This window comes from Pseudophryne corroboree, chromosome 6 (genome assembly GCF_028390025.1).
Source record: "Pseudophryne corroboree isolate aPseCor3 chromosome 6, aPseCor3.hap2, whole genome shotgun sequence".
NCBI lineage: Eukaryota > Metazoa > Chordata > Amphibia > Anura > Myobatrachidae > Pseudophryne > Pseudophryne corroboree.
In genome coordinates, this window is record NC_086449.1 from 172,916,641 (window position 1) to 172,935,533 (window position 18,893).

Sequence of the window (18,893 nt, forward strand, 5' to 3'; positions counted from 1 at the left end):
CTGGCTGTAACTTTGCATCATCGTAGTCGACACTGGAGTCAGAATCCGTGTCGGCGTCAGTGTCTACTATTTTGGATAGTGGGCGCTTTTGAGACCCCAGAGGTCCCTGTGACATAGGGGAAAGGCAGGGTTTGACGCCTGTACATTCCCTAGACTCGGTGCAATAAATTCACATTAGCACCAAATTCCACATATCCATCCAGTCAGGTGTCGGTGTTGCCGACGGAGACACCACAGTCATTAACTCCTCCTCCTCCCTATGAGAGCCTTTTACCTCAGACATGCCGACACACGCGTACCGACACACCACACACTCAGGGAATCCTCTTATCTGAAGACAGTTCCCCCACAAGGCCCTTTGGAGAGACAGAGAGAGAGTATGCCAGCACACACCCAGCGCTATATGACCCAGGAAAAAATAAGATTTTACTCACCGATAAATCTATTTCTCGTAGTCCGTAGTGGATGCTGGGACTCCGTAAGGACCATGGGGAATAGCGGCTCCGCAGGAGACAGGGCACAAGAATAAAAGCTTTAGGATCAGGTGGTGTGCACTGGCTCCTCCCCCTATGACCCTCCTCCAAGCCTCAGTTAGGATACTGTGCCAGGACGAGCGTACATAATAAGGAAGGATATTGAATCCCGGGTAAGACCCATACCAGCCACACCAATCACACCGTACAACTCGTGATCTGAACCCAGTTAACAGTATGATAAACGAAAGGAGCCTCTGAAAAGATGGCTCACAACAATAATAACCCGAATTTTGTAACAATAACTATATACAAGTATTGCAGACAATCCGCACTTGGGATGGGCGCCCAGCATCCACTACGGACTACGAGAAATAGATTTATCGGTGAGTAAAATCTTATTTTCATTGACGTCCTAGTGGATGCTGGGACTCCGTAAGGACCATGGGGATTATACCAAAGCTCCCAAACGGGCGGGAGAGTGCGGATGACTCTGCAGCACCGAATGAGAGAACTCCAGGTCCTCCTCAGCCAGGGTATCAAATTTGTAGAATTTAGCAAACGTGTTTGCCCCTGACCAAGTAGCTGCTCGGCAAAGTTGTAAAGCCGAGACCCCTCGGGCAGCCGCCCAAGATGAGCCCACTTTCCTTGTGGAATGGGCTTTTACAGATTTTGGCTGTGGCAGGCCTGCCACAGAATGTGCAAGCTGAATTGTACTACAAATCCAACGAGCAATCGTCTGCTTAGAAGCAGGAGCACCAAGCTTGTTGGGTGCATACAGGATAAACAGCGAGTCAGATTTTCTGACTCCAGCCGTCCTGGAAACATATATTTTCAGGGCCCTGACAACGTCAAGCAACTTGGAGTCCTCCAAGTCCATAGTAGCCGCAGGTACCACAATAGGTTGGTTCATGTGAAATGCAGAAACCACCTTAGGGAGAAATTGAGGACGAGTCCTCAATTCTGCCCTGTCAGAATGAAAAATTAAGTAAGGGCTTTTATATGATAAAGCCGCCAATTCTGACACACGCCTGGCTGAAGCCAGGGCTAACAGCATCGACACCTTCCATGTGAGATATTTTAAGTCCACAGTGGTGAGTGGTTCAAACCAATGTGACTTTAGGAAACTCAAAACAACATTGAGATCCCAAGGTGCCACTGGAGGCACAAAAAGGAGGCTGTATATGCAGTACCCCTTTTACAAATGTCTGAACTTCAGGCACAGAAGCCAGTTCTTTCTGGAACAAAATCAACAGGGCCGAAATTTGAACCTTAATGGACCCTAATTTTAGGCCCATAGACAGTCCTGTTTGCAGGAAATGGAGGAAACGACCCAGTTGAAATTCCTCTGTAGGGGCCTTCTTGGCCTCACACCACGCAACACATTTTCGCCAAATGCGGTGATAATGTTTTGCGGTTACATCCTTCCTGGCTTTGATCAGGGTAGGGATGACTTCATCTGGAATGCCTTTTCCTTCAGGATCCGGCGTTCAACCGCCATGCCGTCAAACGCAGCCGCGGTAAGTCTTGGAACAGACAAGGCCCCTGCTGGAGCAGGTCCTTTCTTAGAGGTAGAGGCCACGGGTCTTCCGTGAGCATCTCTTGAAGTTCCGGGTACCAAGTCCTTCTTGGCCAATCCGGAACCACGAGTATAGTTCTTACTCCTCTCCTTCTTATGATTCTCAGTACTTTTGGTATGAGAGGCAGAGGAGGGAACACATACACTGACTGGTACACCCACGGTGTTACCAGAGCGTCCACCGCTATTGCCTGAGGGTCCCTTGACCTGGCGCAATACCTGTCTAGTTTTTTGTTTAGACGGGACGCCAACATGAACACTGCTGACAGTGCTATCACATGATTTTCCGCCCAGCGAAGAATCCTTGCAGCTTCTGCCATTGCCCTCCTGCTTCTCGTGTCGCCCTGTCTGTTTACGTGGGCGACTGACGTGATGTTGTCCGATTGGATCAATACCGCCTGACCCTGAAGCAGGGGTTTCGCTTGACTTAGGGCATTGTAAATGGCCCTTAGTTCCAGAATGTTTATATGAAGAGATGTTTCCATGCTTGACCACAAGCCCTGGAAATTTCTTCCCTGTGTGACTGCTCCCCAGCCTCTCAGGCTGGCATCCGTGGTCACCAGGATCCATTCCTGAATGCCAAAACTGCGGCCTCTAGTAGATGAGCACTCTGCAGCCACCACAGAAGAGACACCCTTGTCCTTGGCGACAGGGTTATCCGCTGATGCATCTGAAGATGCGATCCGGACCATTTGTCCAGTAGATCCCACTGAAACGTTCTTGCATGGAATCTTCCGAATGGAATCGCTTCGTAAGAAGCCACCATTTTTCCCAGGACCCTCGTGCACTGATGCACTGACACCTGGCCTGGTTTTAGGAGGTTCCTGACTAGCTCGGATAACTCCCTGGCCTTCTCCTCCGGGAGAAACACCTTCTTCTGGACTGTTTCCAGAATCATTCCTAGGAACAGTAGACGTGTCGTTGGAATCAGCTGCGATTTTGGAATATTTAGGATCCACCCGTGCTGACGTAACACTACCTGAGATAGTGCTACTCCGACTTCTAACTGTTCCCTGGACCTTGCCCTTATCAGGAGATCGTCCAAGTAAGGGATAATTAAGATGCCTTTTCTTCGAAGAAGAATCATAATTTCGGCCATTACCTTGGTAAAGACCCGAGGTGCCGTGGACAACCCAAACGGCAGCGTCTGAAACTGATAATGACAGTTTTGTACTACAAACCTGAGGTACCCTTGGTGAGAAGGGTAGATTGGGACGTGGAGATAAGCATCTTTGATGTCCAGAGACACCATATAGTCCCCTTCTTCCAGGTTCGCTATCACTGCTCTGAGTGACTCCATCTTGAATTTGAACCTTTTTATGTAAGTGTTCAAGGATTTCAGATTTAAAATTGGTCTCACCGAGCCGTCCAGCTTCGGTACCACAAACAGCGTGGAATAATACCCCTTTCCTTGTTGTAGGAGGGGTACCTTGATTATCACCTGCTGGGAATACAGCTTGTGAATGGCTTCCAAAACTGCCTCCCTGTCGAAGGGAGACTTTGGTAGAGCAGACTTCAGGAACCGGCGAGGGGGAAACGCCTCGAATTCCAGTTTGTACCCCTGCGATACTACCTGTAGAATCCAGGGGTCCACTTGCGAGTGAGCCCACTGCGCGTTGAAATTCTTGAGACGGGCCCCCACCGTCTCTGAGTCTGCTTGTAAAGCCGCAGCTTCATGCTGAAGACTTGGCAGAAGCAGGGGAGGGCTTCTGCTCCTGGGAAGCGGCTGCATGGTGCAGTCTTTTTCCTCTTCCTCTGCCCCGGGGCAGAAATGAGTGGCCTTTTGCTCGCTTGTACTTATGGGAACGAAAGGACTGAGTTTGAAAAGACGGTGTCTTTTTCTGCTGATGTGAGGTGACCTGGGGTAAAAAGGTGGACTTTCCAGCCGTTGCCGTGGCCACCAGGTCCGATAGACCAGCCCCAAATAACTCCTCCCCTTTATACGGCAATACTTCCATATGTCGTTTGAAATCCGCATCCCCTGACCACTGTCGCGTCCATAATGCTCTTCTGGCAGAAATGGACATAGCACTTACTCTTGATGCCAGGGTGCAAATATCCCTCTGTGCATCACGCATATATAGTAATGCATCCTTCAAATGCTCTATAGTTAACAATATATTGTCCCTGTCCAGGGTATCAATATTTTCAGTCAGGGAATCCGACCACGCGACTCCAGCACTGCACATCAAGGCTGAAGCGATAGCTGGTCGCAGTATAACACCAGTATGTGTGTATATACTTTTTAGGATATTTTCCAGCCTTCTATCAGCTGGTTCTTTGAGGGTGGCCGTATCAGGAGACGGTAACGCTACTTGTTTAGATAAACGTGTGAGCGCTTTATCTACCCTAGGGGGTATTTCCCAACGCGCCCTAACCTCTGGCGGGAAAGGGTATAGTGCCAATAATTTATTAGAAATTAGCAGTTTTTTTGTCGGGGGAAACCCACGCTTTATCACACACCTCATTTAATTCATCTGACTCAGGAAAAACTATTGGTAGTTTTTTCACACCCCACATAATACCCTTCTTTGTGGTACTTGTAGTGTCAGAAATGTTCAATGCCTCCTTCATTGCCGTGATCATGTAACGTGTGGCCCTACTGGACATTACGTTTGTCTCCTCACCGTCGACACTAGACTCAGTATCTGTGTCTGTGTCGACCCACTGAGGTAACGGGCGTTTTAGGGCCCCTGACGGTGTCTGAGACGCCTGGACAGGCACTAATTGATTTGCCGGCTGTCTCATGTCGTCAACAGTTTTTTGCAAAGTGCTGACATTGTCACGTAATTCTTTAAATACGATCATCCAGTCAGGTGTCGACTCCCTAGGGGGTGACATCACTAACCCAGGCAATTGCTCCGCCTCCACATCATTTTCCTCCTCATACATGTCGACACACACGTACCGACACACAGCACACACACCGGGAATGCTCTGATAGAGGACAGGACCCCACCAGCCCTTTGGAGAGACAGAGGGAGAGTTTGCCAGCACACACCAAGCGCTATATATATATATATATATATATATATATATATATATATATATATATATACACACACACAGGGATAACCTTATATAAGTGTTACTCCCTTTTATAGCTGCTGTTTTTATTATTAGCTGCCAATAGTGCCCCCCCTTCTCTTTTTTACCCTGATTCTGTAGCAGGTCTGCAGGGGAGAGTCAGGGAGCCGTCCTTCCAGCGAAGCTGTGAGGGAAAATGGCGCTTGTGTGCTGAGGAGATAGGCTCCGCCCCTTCACGACGTCCTTATCTCCCGCTCTTTTCTGGAAAAATGGCAGGGGTTAAATACATCCATATAGCCCAGGAGCTATATGTGATGTATTTCTTTTTGCCAACCTAAGGTATATCTGTTATATTGCGTCTCAGGGCGCTCCCCCCTCAGCGCCCTGCACCCTCAGTGACCGGAGTGTGAAGTGTGCTGAGAGCAATGGCGCACAGCTGCAGTGCTGTGCGCTACCTTAGTTGAAGACAGGACCGTCTTCTGCCGCCGATTTCACCGGACCTCTTCGCTCTTCTGGCTCTGTAAGGGGGCCGGCGGCGCGGCTCCGGGACCCATCCAGGCTGAACCTGTGATCGTCCCTCTGGAGCTAATGTCCAGTAGCCTAAGAAACCCAATCCACTCTGCACGCAGGTGAGTTCGTTTCTTCTCCCCTTAGTCCCACGATGCAGTGAGCCTGTTGCCAGCAGGACTCACTGAAAATAAAAAAACCTAAAATAAACTTTTATTCTAAGCAGCTCAGGAGAGCCACCTAGCCTGCACCCTTCTCGTTCGGGCACAAAAATCTAACTGAGGCTTGGAGGAGGGTCATAGGGGGAGGAGCCAGTGCACACCACCTGATCCTAAAGCTTTTATTCTTGTGCCCTGTCTCCTGCGGAGCCGCTATTCCCCATGGTCCTTACGGAGTCCCAGCATCCACTAGGACGTCAGAGAAAAAACACAATATGTTTACCCAGATAGCGCTGTAATCTTTATTTTTGAGCCAAATTATGTGCCCCCCCCTTCTTTAAAACCCTCTTTCACTGTGGATAAGCAGGGGAGAGTCCGGGGAGCTTTCTCTCAGCGCTGTGCTGTGGAGAAAATGGCGCTGGTGAGTGCTGAGGAAGAAGCCCCGCCCCCTCAGCGGCGGGCTTCTGTCCCGCTAAAATATATAAAAAACTGGCGGGGGCTCTTTATATATACAGTGCCTAGCTGTATATATCTACTTTTGCCAGAAAATGAGGTTATATTGCTGCCCGGGGCACCCCCCCTGCGCCCTGCACCCTGCACCCTTACAGTGACTGCCGTTTGTGTGTGCTGTGTGGAAGCAATGGCGCACAGCTCAACTGCTGTGCGTTACCTCAGTGAAGATCTGAAGTCTTCTGCCGCCTCTGAAGTCTTCTTTCTTCTCATACTCACCCGGCTTCTATCTTTCGGCTCTGTGAGGACGGCGGCGGTGCGGCTCCGGGACGAACGCCAGGGTGAGACTTGTGTTCCGACTCCCTCTGGAGCTAATGGTGTCCAGTGGCCTAAGAAGCAGAGCCTTGAAACTCACAGAAGTAGGTCTGCTTCTCTCTCAGTCCCACGATGCAGGGAGTCTGTTGCCAGCAGGCTCCCTGAAAATAAAAAACCTAACAAAATACTTTCTTTCAGGAAACTCAGGAGAGCTCCCTGTAATGCACCCAGTCTCCTCTGGGCACAGTAGTAAACTGAGGTCTGGAGGAGGGGCATAGAGGGAGGAGCCAGTGCACACCCATACCTAAAGTCTTTCTTAAAGTGCCCATGTCTCCTGCGGAGCCCGTATATCCCCATGGTCCTTACGGAGTCCCCAGCATCCTCTAGGATGTAAGAGAAATAATTCCACCCAGCAGTGACAGATACAATTCCCCTACAGTGTCCGATACAGTGCCCCACACAGTGCTAACCCTTGCTGACTTCTTCTACTGCCGCCGGTGCTGCTCCTCCTGTATGAGGGATGGACGGGGAGGAGAGCGCAGTGCGCGTCTCTCCTGTGAAGTCCGGAGAGCGGCTGCAGTGAGGGTGACAGAGTCTTTGGCGGCGGCAGGCATTTAAAATATGGTGCCGGTAAGTGAGCCAATCAAAACTCGAGGTCCGACAGCCAATCAGGTGACGCCACTGCCGGTCCGCGAGCTCTGATTGGCTGACAGCCGGAACCATATTAAAAACGAAGAGAGATGTGCCAGTGACCGCCCAAGCCTGTGCGCTCTATGAGCTACCAAAAATACTACAGCAAGCTACCGGTAGCTCGCGAGCTACGGGTTGGAGATCACTGCACTAGACGATATATCGCCCGTTCAAACGGCCGAGATATCGCTAGCGGGTCAGCGGGTGTAGGCAAATTATATGTCTGTGAACTACATTATTTACAGACTTATTGCGTCGGCTGTGCAGCACAGCTGAGGGCTGATATTGGTGCATCTGGCTGTGTGTACGGGCGGTCCGGCGAACTTCCTTACACTTGCTGCGGGGGCTGACGTCTCAGCTGAACGGGCAAATTCAAATACCCGACCAAAAGAGTGAGCGTCCGATTAGTACGTGTATATGCTTACCTGGAACGGCCGCTCTATCTGCGCCACTGCAGGTCCACCATCAAGTCGTGGCGGTGTGTACCCAGTCTTTGAAATAGCCAAGATGTAATACAAAAAGAAGGACTGACAGCGCCTTCATGTGATTGGACGCTGCATCTGTGAGCTTAACCTGGCACCTTTCACATGATTCATTAAAACTGTCCAAGATAAGATAATAAATAATCGGAAAAGCCACACTGCACTCAGGAGCGGAGCTAGGATAATATTGCTGGATGATGTTGAAGCTTGTAACGTTCTCTGCCGCTATCTGTCGGCGACATATGCAATAACCAGGAACACACCACCCGTACATCGCTGCGTCTCATGTGTGTGACCCTCAGCAGGGAGCAATGCGATGAGCTACTCACCCTCGTCCTAGTCAGCATGTGAGCGGCTGCTGCCCACATTATCCTGGTGCACATAAGACATTCAATGTCAACACGCTACACTGCCATACACATATGAGCCTCGCGCCGCATAACTACGTCATGAGCGGGCGGCGGGCGCCCCGGCAGACATGTTTGCTGAGGGTGAGGGCAAGAAGGGCACCAGCAAGCTAGTTAATTTTATTACGCTCTTGGCTGACAATGAGGCTGCAACGCTGTTGGGTAGTTAAACAGACACTAAAAAGTTAAATTTATTCGAAGATTTAGTTTTCCATTTAGAGTATTATTGATAGCGTTTGGGCGTCTCTACATAAACACAGCGTCCTGTAGCCGCCATTACTGACGATGTGATATAACAGGCTTGGAGGCGGAGAAAGGTGACGTCATTAATACGTATGACGGCTGAGCGGTGCACTTTCCGGCCAGGGCACTAGGGGGAGTAAGTGAGCTGGGGAGAATGCGCATGCGCTGTCAGCTGCAATGTGTGCTTCATACAGGGCTGCTACAGTAATCATGAAGTTGAGTTCTTTATGAGTGCATGTGCATAACCTCCAACATTTTACACATGAAAACTGGTACAAATTAGGAAATGGGGCGTGGTCACCGACAAAGGCACGTGGTCACGCCCATTTTCCTATACTTTCAATGTTAATTTGGAGAGTCAAAAATTGGTAAAAATAAGATTTTACTCACCGGTAAATCTATTTCTCGTAGTCCGTAGTGGATGCTGGGACTCCGTAAGGACCATGGGGATTAGCGGCTCCGCAGGAGACTGGGCACAACTAAAGAAAGCTTTAGGACTACCTGGTGTGCACTGGCTCCTCCCACTAAGACCCTCCTCCAGACCTCAGTTAGGATACTGTGCCCGGAAGAGCTGACACAATAAGGAAGGATTTTGAATCCCGGGTAAGACTCATACCAGCCACACCAATTACACCGTTTAACTTGTGATACTATACCCAGTTAACAGTATGATAACAACTGAGCCTCTCAACAGATGGCTCAACAATAACCCTTTAGTTAGGCAATAACTATATACAAGTATTGCAGACAATCCGCACTTGGGATGGGCGCCCAGCATCCACTACGGACTACGAGAAATAGATTTACCGGTGAGTAAAATCTTATTTTCTCTAACGTCCTAAGTGGATGCTGGGACTCCGTAAGGACCATGGGGATTATACCAAAGCTCCCAAACGGGCGGGAGAGTGCGGATGACTCTGCAGCACCGAATGAGCAAACTCTAGGTCCTCCTCAGCCAGGGTATCAAACTTGTAGACTCTTGCAAGAGTGTTTTAACCCGACCAAGTAACAGCTCGGCAAATTTGTAAAGCCGAGACCCCTCGGGCAGCCGCCCAAGAAGAGCCCACTTTCCTCGTGGAATGGGCTTTCACAGATTTAGGGTGCGGCATTCCAGCCGCAGAATGTGCAAGTTGAATCGTGCTACAGATCCAGCGAGCAATAGTCTGCTTAGAAGCAGGAGCACCCAGCTTGTTGGGTGCATACAGGATAAATAGCGAGTCAGTTTTCCTGACTCCAGCCGTCCTGGAAACATATACTTTTCAGGGCCCTGACTACGTCCAGAAAACTTGGAAACCTCCAAGTCCCAAGTAGCCGCAGGCACCACAATAGGTTGGTTCACATGAAAAACTGATACCACCTTAGGAAGGAATTGGGAACGAGTCCTCAATTCCACCTTATCCATATAGAATACAGATAAGGGCATTTGTATGACAAAGCCGCCAATTCTGATACACGCCTGGCCGACGCCACAGCCCACAGCATGACCACTTTCCACGTGAGGTATTGTAGCTCCACGGATTTAAGTGGCTCAACTCAATGCGACTTCAGGAAATCCAACACTACGTTGAGATCCCACGGTGCCACTGGAGGCACAAACGGGAGTTGACTATGCAGCACTCCCTTAACAAAAGTCTGAACTTCAGGCAGTGAAGCCAGTTCTATTTTGGTAGAAAATCGATAGAGCCGAAATCTGGACCTTAATGGAACCCAATTTTAGGCCCATAGTCACCTCTGACTTGTAGGAAGTGCAGAAAACGACCTAGCTGAAATTCCTCCTTTGGGGCCTTACTGGCCTCACAGCACGCAACATATTTCCGCCATATGCGGTGATAATGGTTTGCGTTCACTTCTTTCCTAGCTTTAAATAGCGTAGGGATAACTTCCTCCGGAATGCCCTTTTCCTTCAGGATCCGGCGTTCAACCGCCATGCCGTCAACGCAGCTGCGGTACATCTTGGAACAGACAGGCCCCCTGCTGCAGCAGGTCCCGTCTGATCGGCAGAGGCCATGTGTCCTCTGAGATAATTTCTTGGAGTTCTGGGTACCAAGCTCTTCTTGGCCACCCGGAACAATGAGTATAATTCTTACTCCTCTCCTTCTTATTATTCTCATTACCCTGGGTATGAGAGGCAGAGAAGGGAACACATACACCGACTGGTACACCCACGGTGTTACCAGAGCGTCCACAGCTGTCGCCTGAGGGTCCCTTGACCTGGCGCAATATCTTTGTAGCTTTTTGTTGAGGCGGGACGCCATCCTGTCCACCTGTGGCCTTTCCCCACGGTGTACAATCATTTGGAAGACTTCTGGATGAAGTCCCCACTCTCTCGGGTGGAGGTCGTGTCTGCTGAGAAAGTCTGCTTCTCAGTTGTCCACTCCGAGAATGAACACTGCTGACAGTGCTAACACATGATTTTCCGCCCATCGGAGAATCCTTGTGGCTTCTGCCATCGCCATCCTGCTTCTTGTGCCGCCCTGTCGGTTTACATGAGCGATCGCCGTGATGTTGTCTGACTGGATCAGCACCGGCCGGTGTTGAAGCAGGGGTCTAGCCTGACTTAGGGCATTGTAAATGGCCCAAAGTTCCAGAACATTTATGTGTAGGGAAGTCTCCTGACTTTTCCATAGGCCTTGGAAGTTTCTTCCCTGTGTGACTGCCCCCCAGCCTTGAAGGCTGGCATCCGTGGTCACCAGGACCCAGTCCTGTATGCCGAATCTGCGGCCCCCTAGAAGATGTGCAGTCACCACCACAGCGACACCCTGGCCCTTGGAGACAGGGTTATCCGCCGATGCATCTGAGAATGCGACCCGGACCACTTGTCCAACAGATCCCACTGGAAGATCCTTGCATGGGACTTGGCGAATGGAAATTCTTCGTAAGAAGCTACCATCTTTCCCAAGGCTCGCGTGCATAGATGCACCGATACCTGTATTTGTATTAGGAGGTCTCCGTCTAGAGACGCCAACTCCTTGGACTTCTCCTCCGGGAGAAACCCTTTTTATCCTGTTCTGTGTCCAGAACCATACCCAGGAACAGTAGACGCGTCGTAGGAACCAGCTGTGACTTTGGAATATTCAGAATCCAGCCGTGCTGTTGTAGCACTTCCCGAGATAGTGCTACTCCGACGAACAACTGCTCCCTGGACCTCGCCTTTATAAGGAGATCGTCCAAGTACGGGATAAGTACTTCGGCCATTACCTTGGTAAATACCCTCGGTGCCGGGGACAGACCAACGGCAACGTCTGGAATTGGTAATGACAATCCTGTACCACAATTTTGAGGTACACCTGGTGACGAGGGTAAATAGGGACATGCAGGTAAGTATCCTTGATGTCCAGTGATACCCTGAAATTTTCCAGGCTTGCAATAATCGCCCTGAGCGATTCCATTTTGAACTTGAACCTTCGTATATAAGTGTTCAAGGATTTCAATTTTAGAATGGGTCTCACCGAACCGTCTGGTTTCGGTACCACAACATTTTGGAATAGTAACCCCGGCCTTGTTGAAAGAGGGGTACCTTGATTTCACCTGCTGGAAGTACAGCTTGTGAATTGCCGCCAGTACTACCTTTCTCCGAGGGCAGCAGGCAGGGCTGATGTGAGGCAACGGCGAGGGGGAGTCATCTCGAACTCCAGCCTGTATCCCTGTGATACTACTTGCAGAACCTAGGGATCCACCTATGGGCAAGCCCACTGATCCCTGCAGTTCCCAAGACGCGCCCCCACCGCACCTGTCTCCACCTGTGGAGCCCCAGCGTCATGCGGTGGACTCAGAGGAAGCGAGGGAAGATATTTGATCCTGGAACTGGCTGACTGGTGCAGCTTTTTCCTTCTTCCCTTGTCTCTGTGCAGAAAGGAAGCGCCTTTGACCCGCTTGCTTTTCTAAGCCGAAAGGACTGTACCTGAAAATACGGTGCTTTCTTTAGGCTTTTGTGAGGAAACCTGAGGTAAAAAATTTTCTTCCCAGCTGTTGCTGTGGATACGAGGTCCCAGAGACCATCCCCAAACAATTCCTCACCCTTATAAGGCAGAATCTCCATGTGCCTTTTAAATGCAGCATCACCTGTCCACTGCCGGGTTTCTACTACCCTCCTGGCAGAATGGACATTGCATTAATTTTGGATGCCAGCCGGCAAATATCCCTCTGTGCATCCTTTATATATAAGACAACGTCTTAAATATGCTCAATGTTAGCAAATATTATTATCCCTGTCTTAGCGTATTAATATTATCTGACATGGTGTCAGACCACGCTGCAGCAGCACTATTTATGCTGAGGCAATTGCAGGTTTCAGTATATAACCTGAGTGTGTAAATACAGACTTCAGGATCGCCTCCTGCTTTTTATCAGCAGGTTCCTTCAAGGTGGCCGTATCCTAAGACGGCAGTGCCACCTTTTGACAAACGTGTGAGCGCCTTATCCACCCTAAGGGATATCTCCCAACGTGACCTATCCTCTGGCGGGAAAGGGTACGCCATCAGTAACTTTTTAGAAATAACCAGTTTCTTATCGGGGGAAACCACGCTTCTTTACACACTTCATTCATTCATCTGATGGGGGAACAAAACAGTGGCTGTTTTTTCTCCCCAAAAATAAAACCCCTTTTATGTGGTACTTGGGTTTATGTCAGAAAATGCGTAACACATTTTTCATTGCCGAGATCATGTAACGGATGTTCCTAGTGGATTGTGTATATTTCTCAACCTCGTCGACACTGGAGTCAGACTCCGTGTCGACATCTGTGTCTGCCATCTGAGGTAACGGGCGTTGTTTTGAGCCCCTGATGGCCTTTGAGACGCCTGGGCAGACGCGGGCTGAGAAGCCGGCTGTCCCACAGCTGTTACGTCACCCAGCCTTTTATGTAAGGAGTTGACACTGTCGGTTAATACCTTCCACCTATCCATCCACTCTGGTGTCGGCCCCACAGGGGGCGACATCCCATTTATCGGCCTCTGCTCCACCTTCACGTAACCTTCCTCATCCAACATGTCGACACAGCTGTACCGACACACCGCACACACACAGGGAATGCTCTGACTGAGGACAGGACCCCACAAAGTCCTTTGGGGAGACCGAGAGAGAGTATGCCAGCACACACCAGAGCGCTATATAATGCAGGGATTAACACTATAACTGAGTGATTTTTCCCCAAATAGCTGCTTGTATACATATATTGCGCCTAAATTTAGTGCCCCCCCCCTCTCTTTTTAACCCTTTGAGCCTGAAAACTACAGGGGAGAGCCTGGGGAGCTGTCTTCCAGCTGCACTGTGAAGAGAAAATGGTGCCAGTGTGCTGAGGGAGAAGCCCCGCCCCCTTTTCGGCGGACTTTCTCCCGCTTTTTCTGTGATACTGGCAGGGGTAATTTTACATCTATATAGCCTCTGGGACTATATATGATGTATATTTTGCCAGCCAAGGTGTTATTTATTGCCCTCAGGGCGCCCCCCCCCCCCAGCGCCCTGCACCCGTCAGTGACCGAAGTGTGAGGTGTACATGAGGAGCAATGGCGCACAGCTGCAGTGCTGTGCGCTACCTTGGTGAAGACCGAAGTCTCCTGCCGCCGATTTTCCGGACCTTCTTCGTGCTTCTGGCTCTGTAAGGGGGACGGCGGCGCGGCTCCGGGAACGAACACCAAGGTCGGGTCCTGCGGTCGATCCCTCTGGAGCTAATGGTGTCCAGTAGCCTAAGAAGCCCAAACTACCACCTGTTAGGTAGGTTCGCTTCTTCTCCCCTTAGTCCCTCGCTGCAGTGAGTCTGTTGCCAGCAGATCTCACTGAAAATAAAAAACCTAAATATACTTTCTTTCTAGGAGCTCAGGAGAGCCCCTAGTGTGCATCCAGCTCAGCCGGGCACAGAAATCTAACTGAGGTCTGGAGGAGGGTCTTAGTGGGAGGAGCCAGTGCACACCAGGTAGTCCTAAAGCTTTCTTTAGTTGTGCCCAGTCTCCTGCGGAACCGCTAATCCCCATGGTCCTTACGGAGTCCCAGCATCCACTTAGGACGTTAGAGAAAAGACCTATTTGGCAGGTATAGACCATAATAAAAAGGTACTGTACATGCCAAAAAGGTACAATTGGAGGGTGTGGGAGTGACACCATGCAGCTTCCAGCGGCAGACTTGATAGTTAATTTATCCATTACTTTCTTTCTCCTGAGGAAACAATAGCCTTTACAAATAAATTGATGTTGAACTGGATTACTACGAAGTGATGTTCTCCTGCACCCTGTAACATTCCTGTTCTCGTCTGCATCTTCTGCTAATTTTGGTCCTGATCCAGAGGTGGACGGTATGTGCATGGTTGCTGCGTCTTTGGAGAATTTGCTGATGCCGCAGGAGGCGTCTGAAAAAAAAGACACCTCCTGCCGCCATCACAGATCCGAGTGCTGAGTCTGGAGAGGCAGCATATAAGTGTAAGCGTACTCAGAGTTGGCAACAGAAATGTGCGTCGGAAGACGCAGACCCTAACCTCGGCACGACTACAAAGCAGGGACGAAACATACTCCCATCTTGAAAAACAGTCATCCCCCCGCCCCAGGCACTGCAAGCGATGTCATGCATGTGCGCAGAACTCTCACCATCGGGTTTGCATGCAACACTGAATCAGGCCCATTGTGTCTCAACTTTAGTAGTGCTTTCTTTCTTTCTTTTTTTACATTTTATCTAATTACCCTACATACATTACTTCTGCCGCTGGGGCTGATTCCGAGCTGGACGCAAAGTGACTGGATTTGCCTCCTTATGCTTATGCGCACATCCGTGCGTCTTCAGCGGGAAGTGGCTCCGTCCACTGCTTTCTCCATTCACAGCTGCATCTGTCATCATTAGTATTGGCACATGCACCAGCCCCATGGTAGGTGCAAGAGATCGGTCTGACACAGACCTCCCTTCTCCGTCCACAGAACCCTAGCTACACGCCCACAAGAATGGCACTGGCAAGCTAGTTCATTTTATTACGTTTGTATACAATCTCATTGTCGCAGTCCAGTTCCCACCTTGTAACGCCCATTTCTCTTACGTCCTAGAGGATGCTGGGGACTCTGTAAGGACCATGGGGTATAGACGGGCTCCGCAGGAGATAGGGCACCTAAAAAGAACTTTGACTATGGGTGTGCACTGGCTCCTCCCTCTATGCCCCTCCTCCAGACCTCAGTTAGATTCTGTGCCCAGAGGAGAAAGGGTACACTGCAGAGAGCTCTCCAGAGTTTTCTGTTTTGAAGAATTTGTTAGGTTTTTTATTTTCAGGGAGTCCTGTTGGCAACAGGCTCCCTGCATCGTGGGACTGAGGAGAGAGAAGCAGAGCTGGCTTGTCAAGTTGGGCACTGTTTCTAAGGCTACTGGACACCATTAGCTCCAGAGGGAGTCGGAACACAGGTCTCACCTGGGGTTCGTCCCGGAGCCGCGCCGCCGTCCTCACAGATGCCGAAGATAGAAGCCAGGTGAGTATGAGAAGGCAAAGAAGACATCAGGCGGCAGAAGACATCAGATCTTCATTGCTCCCAGTACATACACACAAGCAAGCACTGAAGGGTGCAGGGCGCAGGGGGGCACCCTGGGAAGCAAGTTTCCTCATTTTTTGGCAATATAAAGCAGGATTAGGCTGTGGGACAGTAAATCCTAAAATCCCCCGCCATTTTTTATATAGAATTACTGGGACCGAAGCCCGCCGTCGGGTGGGCGGGGCTTGATCCTCAGCACTAACCAGCGCCATTTTCTCCACAGAAACTGCATGAGATATGCTGGCTCCCTGATCTCTCCCCTGCTGAACTTCACAGGCTGGAAAAAAGAGGAGGGGGGCACTTTGGCGACGCAGTGAGTGGGAATTAAGGTTATATATATATAAAAAGCGCTATCTGGTCATATATATTCCAGTGTTTTTAAGCGCTGGGTGTGTGCTGGCATACTCTCTCTCTCTCTCTCCTAAGGGCCTGGTTGGGGTTTTGTCCCCTTATAGGTTAATCCCTGTGTGTGTGGGGTGTCGGTACGTGTGTGTTGACATGTCTGAGGCGGAAGGCTTCTCCAAGGAGGAGGTGGAGCAAATGAGTGGTGTGTCCCCGTCGGTTGTGCCGACTCAGGATTGGATGGACATGTGGCATATGTTGAATGCAAGTGTGGCATCTTTACATAAAAGGCTTGATAAGGCTGAATTAGGGGGGACATCAGGCGGTCAATCCTCGGATTGGACCGACTCACAGGGCCCGTCGGGGTCTCAAAAGCGTCCCTTAACACAAGACACTACTACCGACACGGATTCTGATTCCAGTGTCGACTATGACGAAGTAAAATTGCACCCTAGGGTGACTAAAACCATTCAGTGTATGATTGTGGCAATAAGGGATGTGTTGCATATTGAGGATGAACCCTCGGTCCCCGACACAAGGGTACACATGTTTAAGGGAAAGAAACAGATTATTATTTTTCCCACATCTCATGAATTAAATGATTTCTTTGGAAAAGCTTGGTAGACTCCGGAAAAGCAGAGCCGGCCCTAGCCAATATGATGCCCTAGGCAAGATTTTGGCTGGTGCCCCCTAACACCACCGCTGGTTTCGCCTCTGACCTTGCACCTCTTTCCCAGCACCATCAACCCTCATCCATAGCAGTCCTTATTTTGGGGTTTGTACCCCCTATATTTTAAATGGGAACAGTTCGCACATTTGGCGCACAGCCCAAAAAGGGGTGTGTTTTTGCTGGCAAGGGGCATGGCCACACAATAGTAACCCCAATTACGCCACACAGTACTGCAACTTTATTCACATTTGATCATGCGATAGTGTCCATAATTCATATTACATCCCACAGTAGTATCACTTTACCTTATAAACGTTACTCCTCACAGTAGAGCCCCTTATTCACATTACATCACACTGAATTGCTCCTTATTCACATTACATCACACCGCTCTTTATTCACATTAGATGACACAGTAGTGCCCTTTCTATATGCAACGGCACATAGTAGAGCACCTTATACACATAATGCCACACAGTAATGCCCCTTACACATGAGACACATTATTAATGTCCTTATAAACATAATTCGCCTTACACATTATGACAACCTTTATTAATGCCCTTTTACACGTAATGTCCCTTACACATATGCCGCACATTATTAATGCCCTTATACACATAATGACACACATAGTGCCCCCTACACATTTGCTGCACATTATTAGTGCCCTATACACATAATGACACACATACAGTAGTACCCTGTTACACATATGCCGCACCTTATTAATGCCCTTATACACATAATGACACACATAGTGCCCCTTACACATATGTTGCACATTATTAATGCATTTTTACATGACACACATAATGCTCCTTACACATATTCCAAACACTACTGCACAACCAACCTACTCCCATGCACACAACACTCACACTGCCACTAACACTGTGACCTCTGCCTCTGCTTGAATACAGATGTGTCCTCATAAATCTTGCCTCAATGCTAACGTCTGGCACATTTTTTTTATGAAAATGCATCTTATTTGCATTGCTATGTGGCTAGGATGCACAAGCAGATTCTGCTGATTAAAATGATATGCAGCATGCCTATATACTGTGTGAGACTGTAACTGTATCTGCATATGAAATGCTACACACAGAATATAGGCAAGCCGCATATCATTTTAATCAGCAGAAGCTGCTGATGCCCCTAGGCATATCAAATGCCCTAGGCAATTGCCTAGTTTGCCTATGCCTATGGCCGGCTCTGCGGAAAAGAGACCGCAGATCCCCAAAAGAATTTATATGGCATACCCCTTCCCTAAACAGGACAGGGAGATTTGGGAATCACCCCCCACTGTGGACAAGGCCCTGACACGCTTGTCCAAGAAAGTGGCGCTACCGTCTCCTGACACAGCGGCCCCTAAGGACCCTGCAGATCGCAGGCAAGAAACTACCTTAAAGTGTATTTATTCTCATACGGGTGCTGTGCTAAGACCGACAATTGCGTCGGCATGGGTGTGTAGCGCAATTGCAGCTTGGACAGATGAGCTGACAGATCACTTTGATAATATGGATAAGGATACTATATTCTTAACTCTAGCCCATATAAAAGACGCAGTCTTATTTATGAGGGATGCTCAAAGGTACATTGGATTGCTAGCTTCTAGGGCCAATGCCATGTCTATCTCGGCGAGAAGATCCTTATGGACTCACCAATAAACTGGTGATGCGGATTCCAAAAAACATATGGAAGTACTACCCTATAAGGGAGATGTATTGTTTGGGGATGGGCTGACGGACCTGGTTTCCACAGCTACAGCAGGTAAATCAAATTTTTTACCATATATTCCCCAACAGCAAAAGAAAGTACCACCCTATCAGATGCAGTCCTTTCGGTCGCACAAGTCCAGAAGAGGTCGGGTATCCTCTTTCCTTGCCAGAGGTAAGGGCAGAGGCAAAAGAGCACCTGCTTCGGCAGGTGCCCAGGAACAAAAGTCCTTCCCGGCTGCTCCAAAACCCACAGCATGACGCTGGGGCTCAACTGAGGGAGTCCGCACCGGTGGGGGCACGTCTTCGACTTTTCAGTCAGGCCTGGGTCAGATC

At 49.4% G+C, this 18,893-nt stretch overlaps 2 protein-coding genes across 3 annotated transcripts in view; one reads left to right on the top strand and one right to left on the bottom strand.

Moving 5' to 3' along the window:
• BOLA3 (bolA family member 3) overlaps nt 1-8,141 on the bottom strand; it is a 63,075-nt gene extending 54,934 nt beyond the window's left edge. The window contains exon 1 of the mRNA XM_063932114.1: nt 8,011-8,141. Within this exon, the coding sequence (XP_063788184.1) occupies nt 8,011-8,064 (54 nt within the window). The 5' untranslated portion in view covers nt 8,065-8,141. The remainder of the gene's footprint in view (nt 1-8,010) is intronic.
• The window catches only part of MOB1A (MOB kinase activator 1A), a 340,751-nt gene that overhangs the window by 210,382 nt on the left and 111,476 nt on the right, over nt 1-18,893 (top strand). The window lies entirely within an intron of this gene.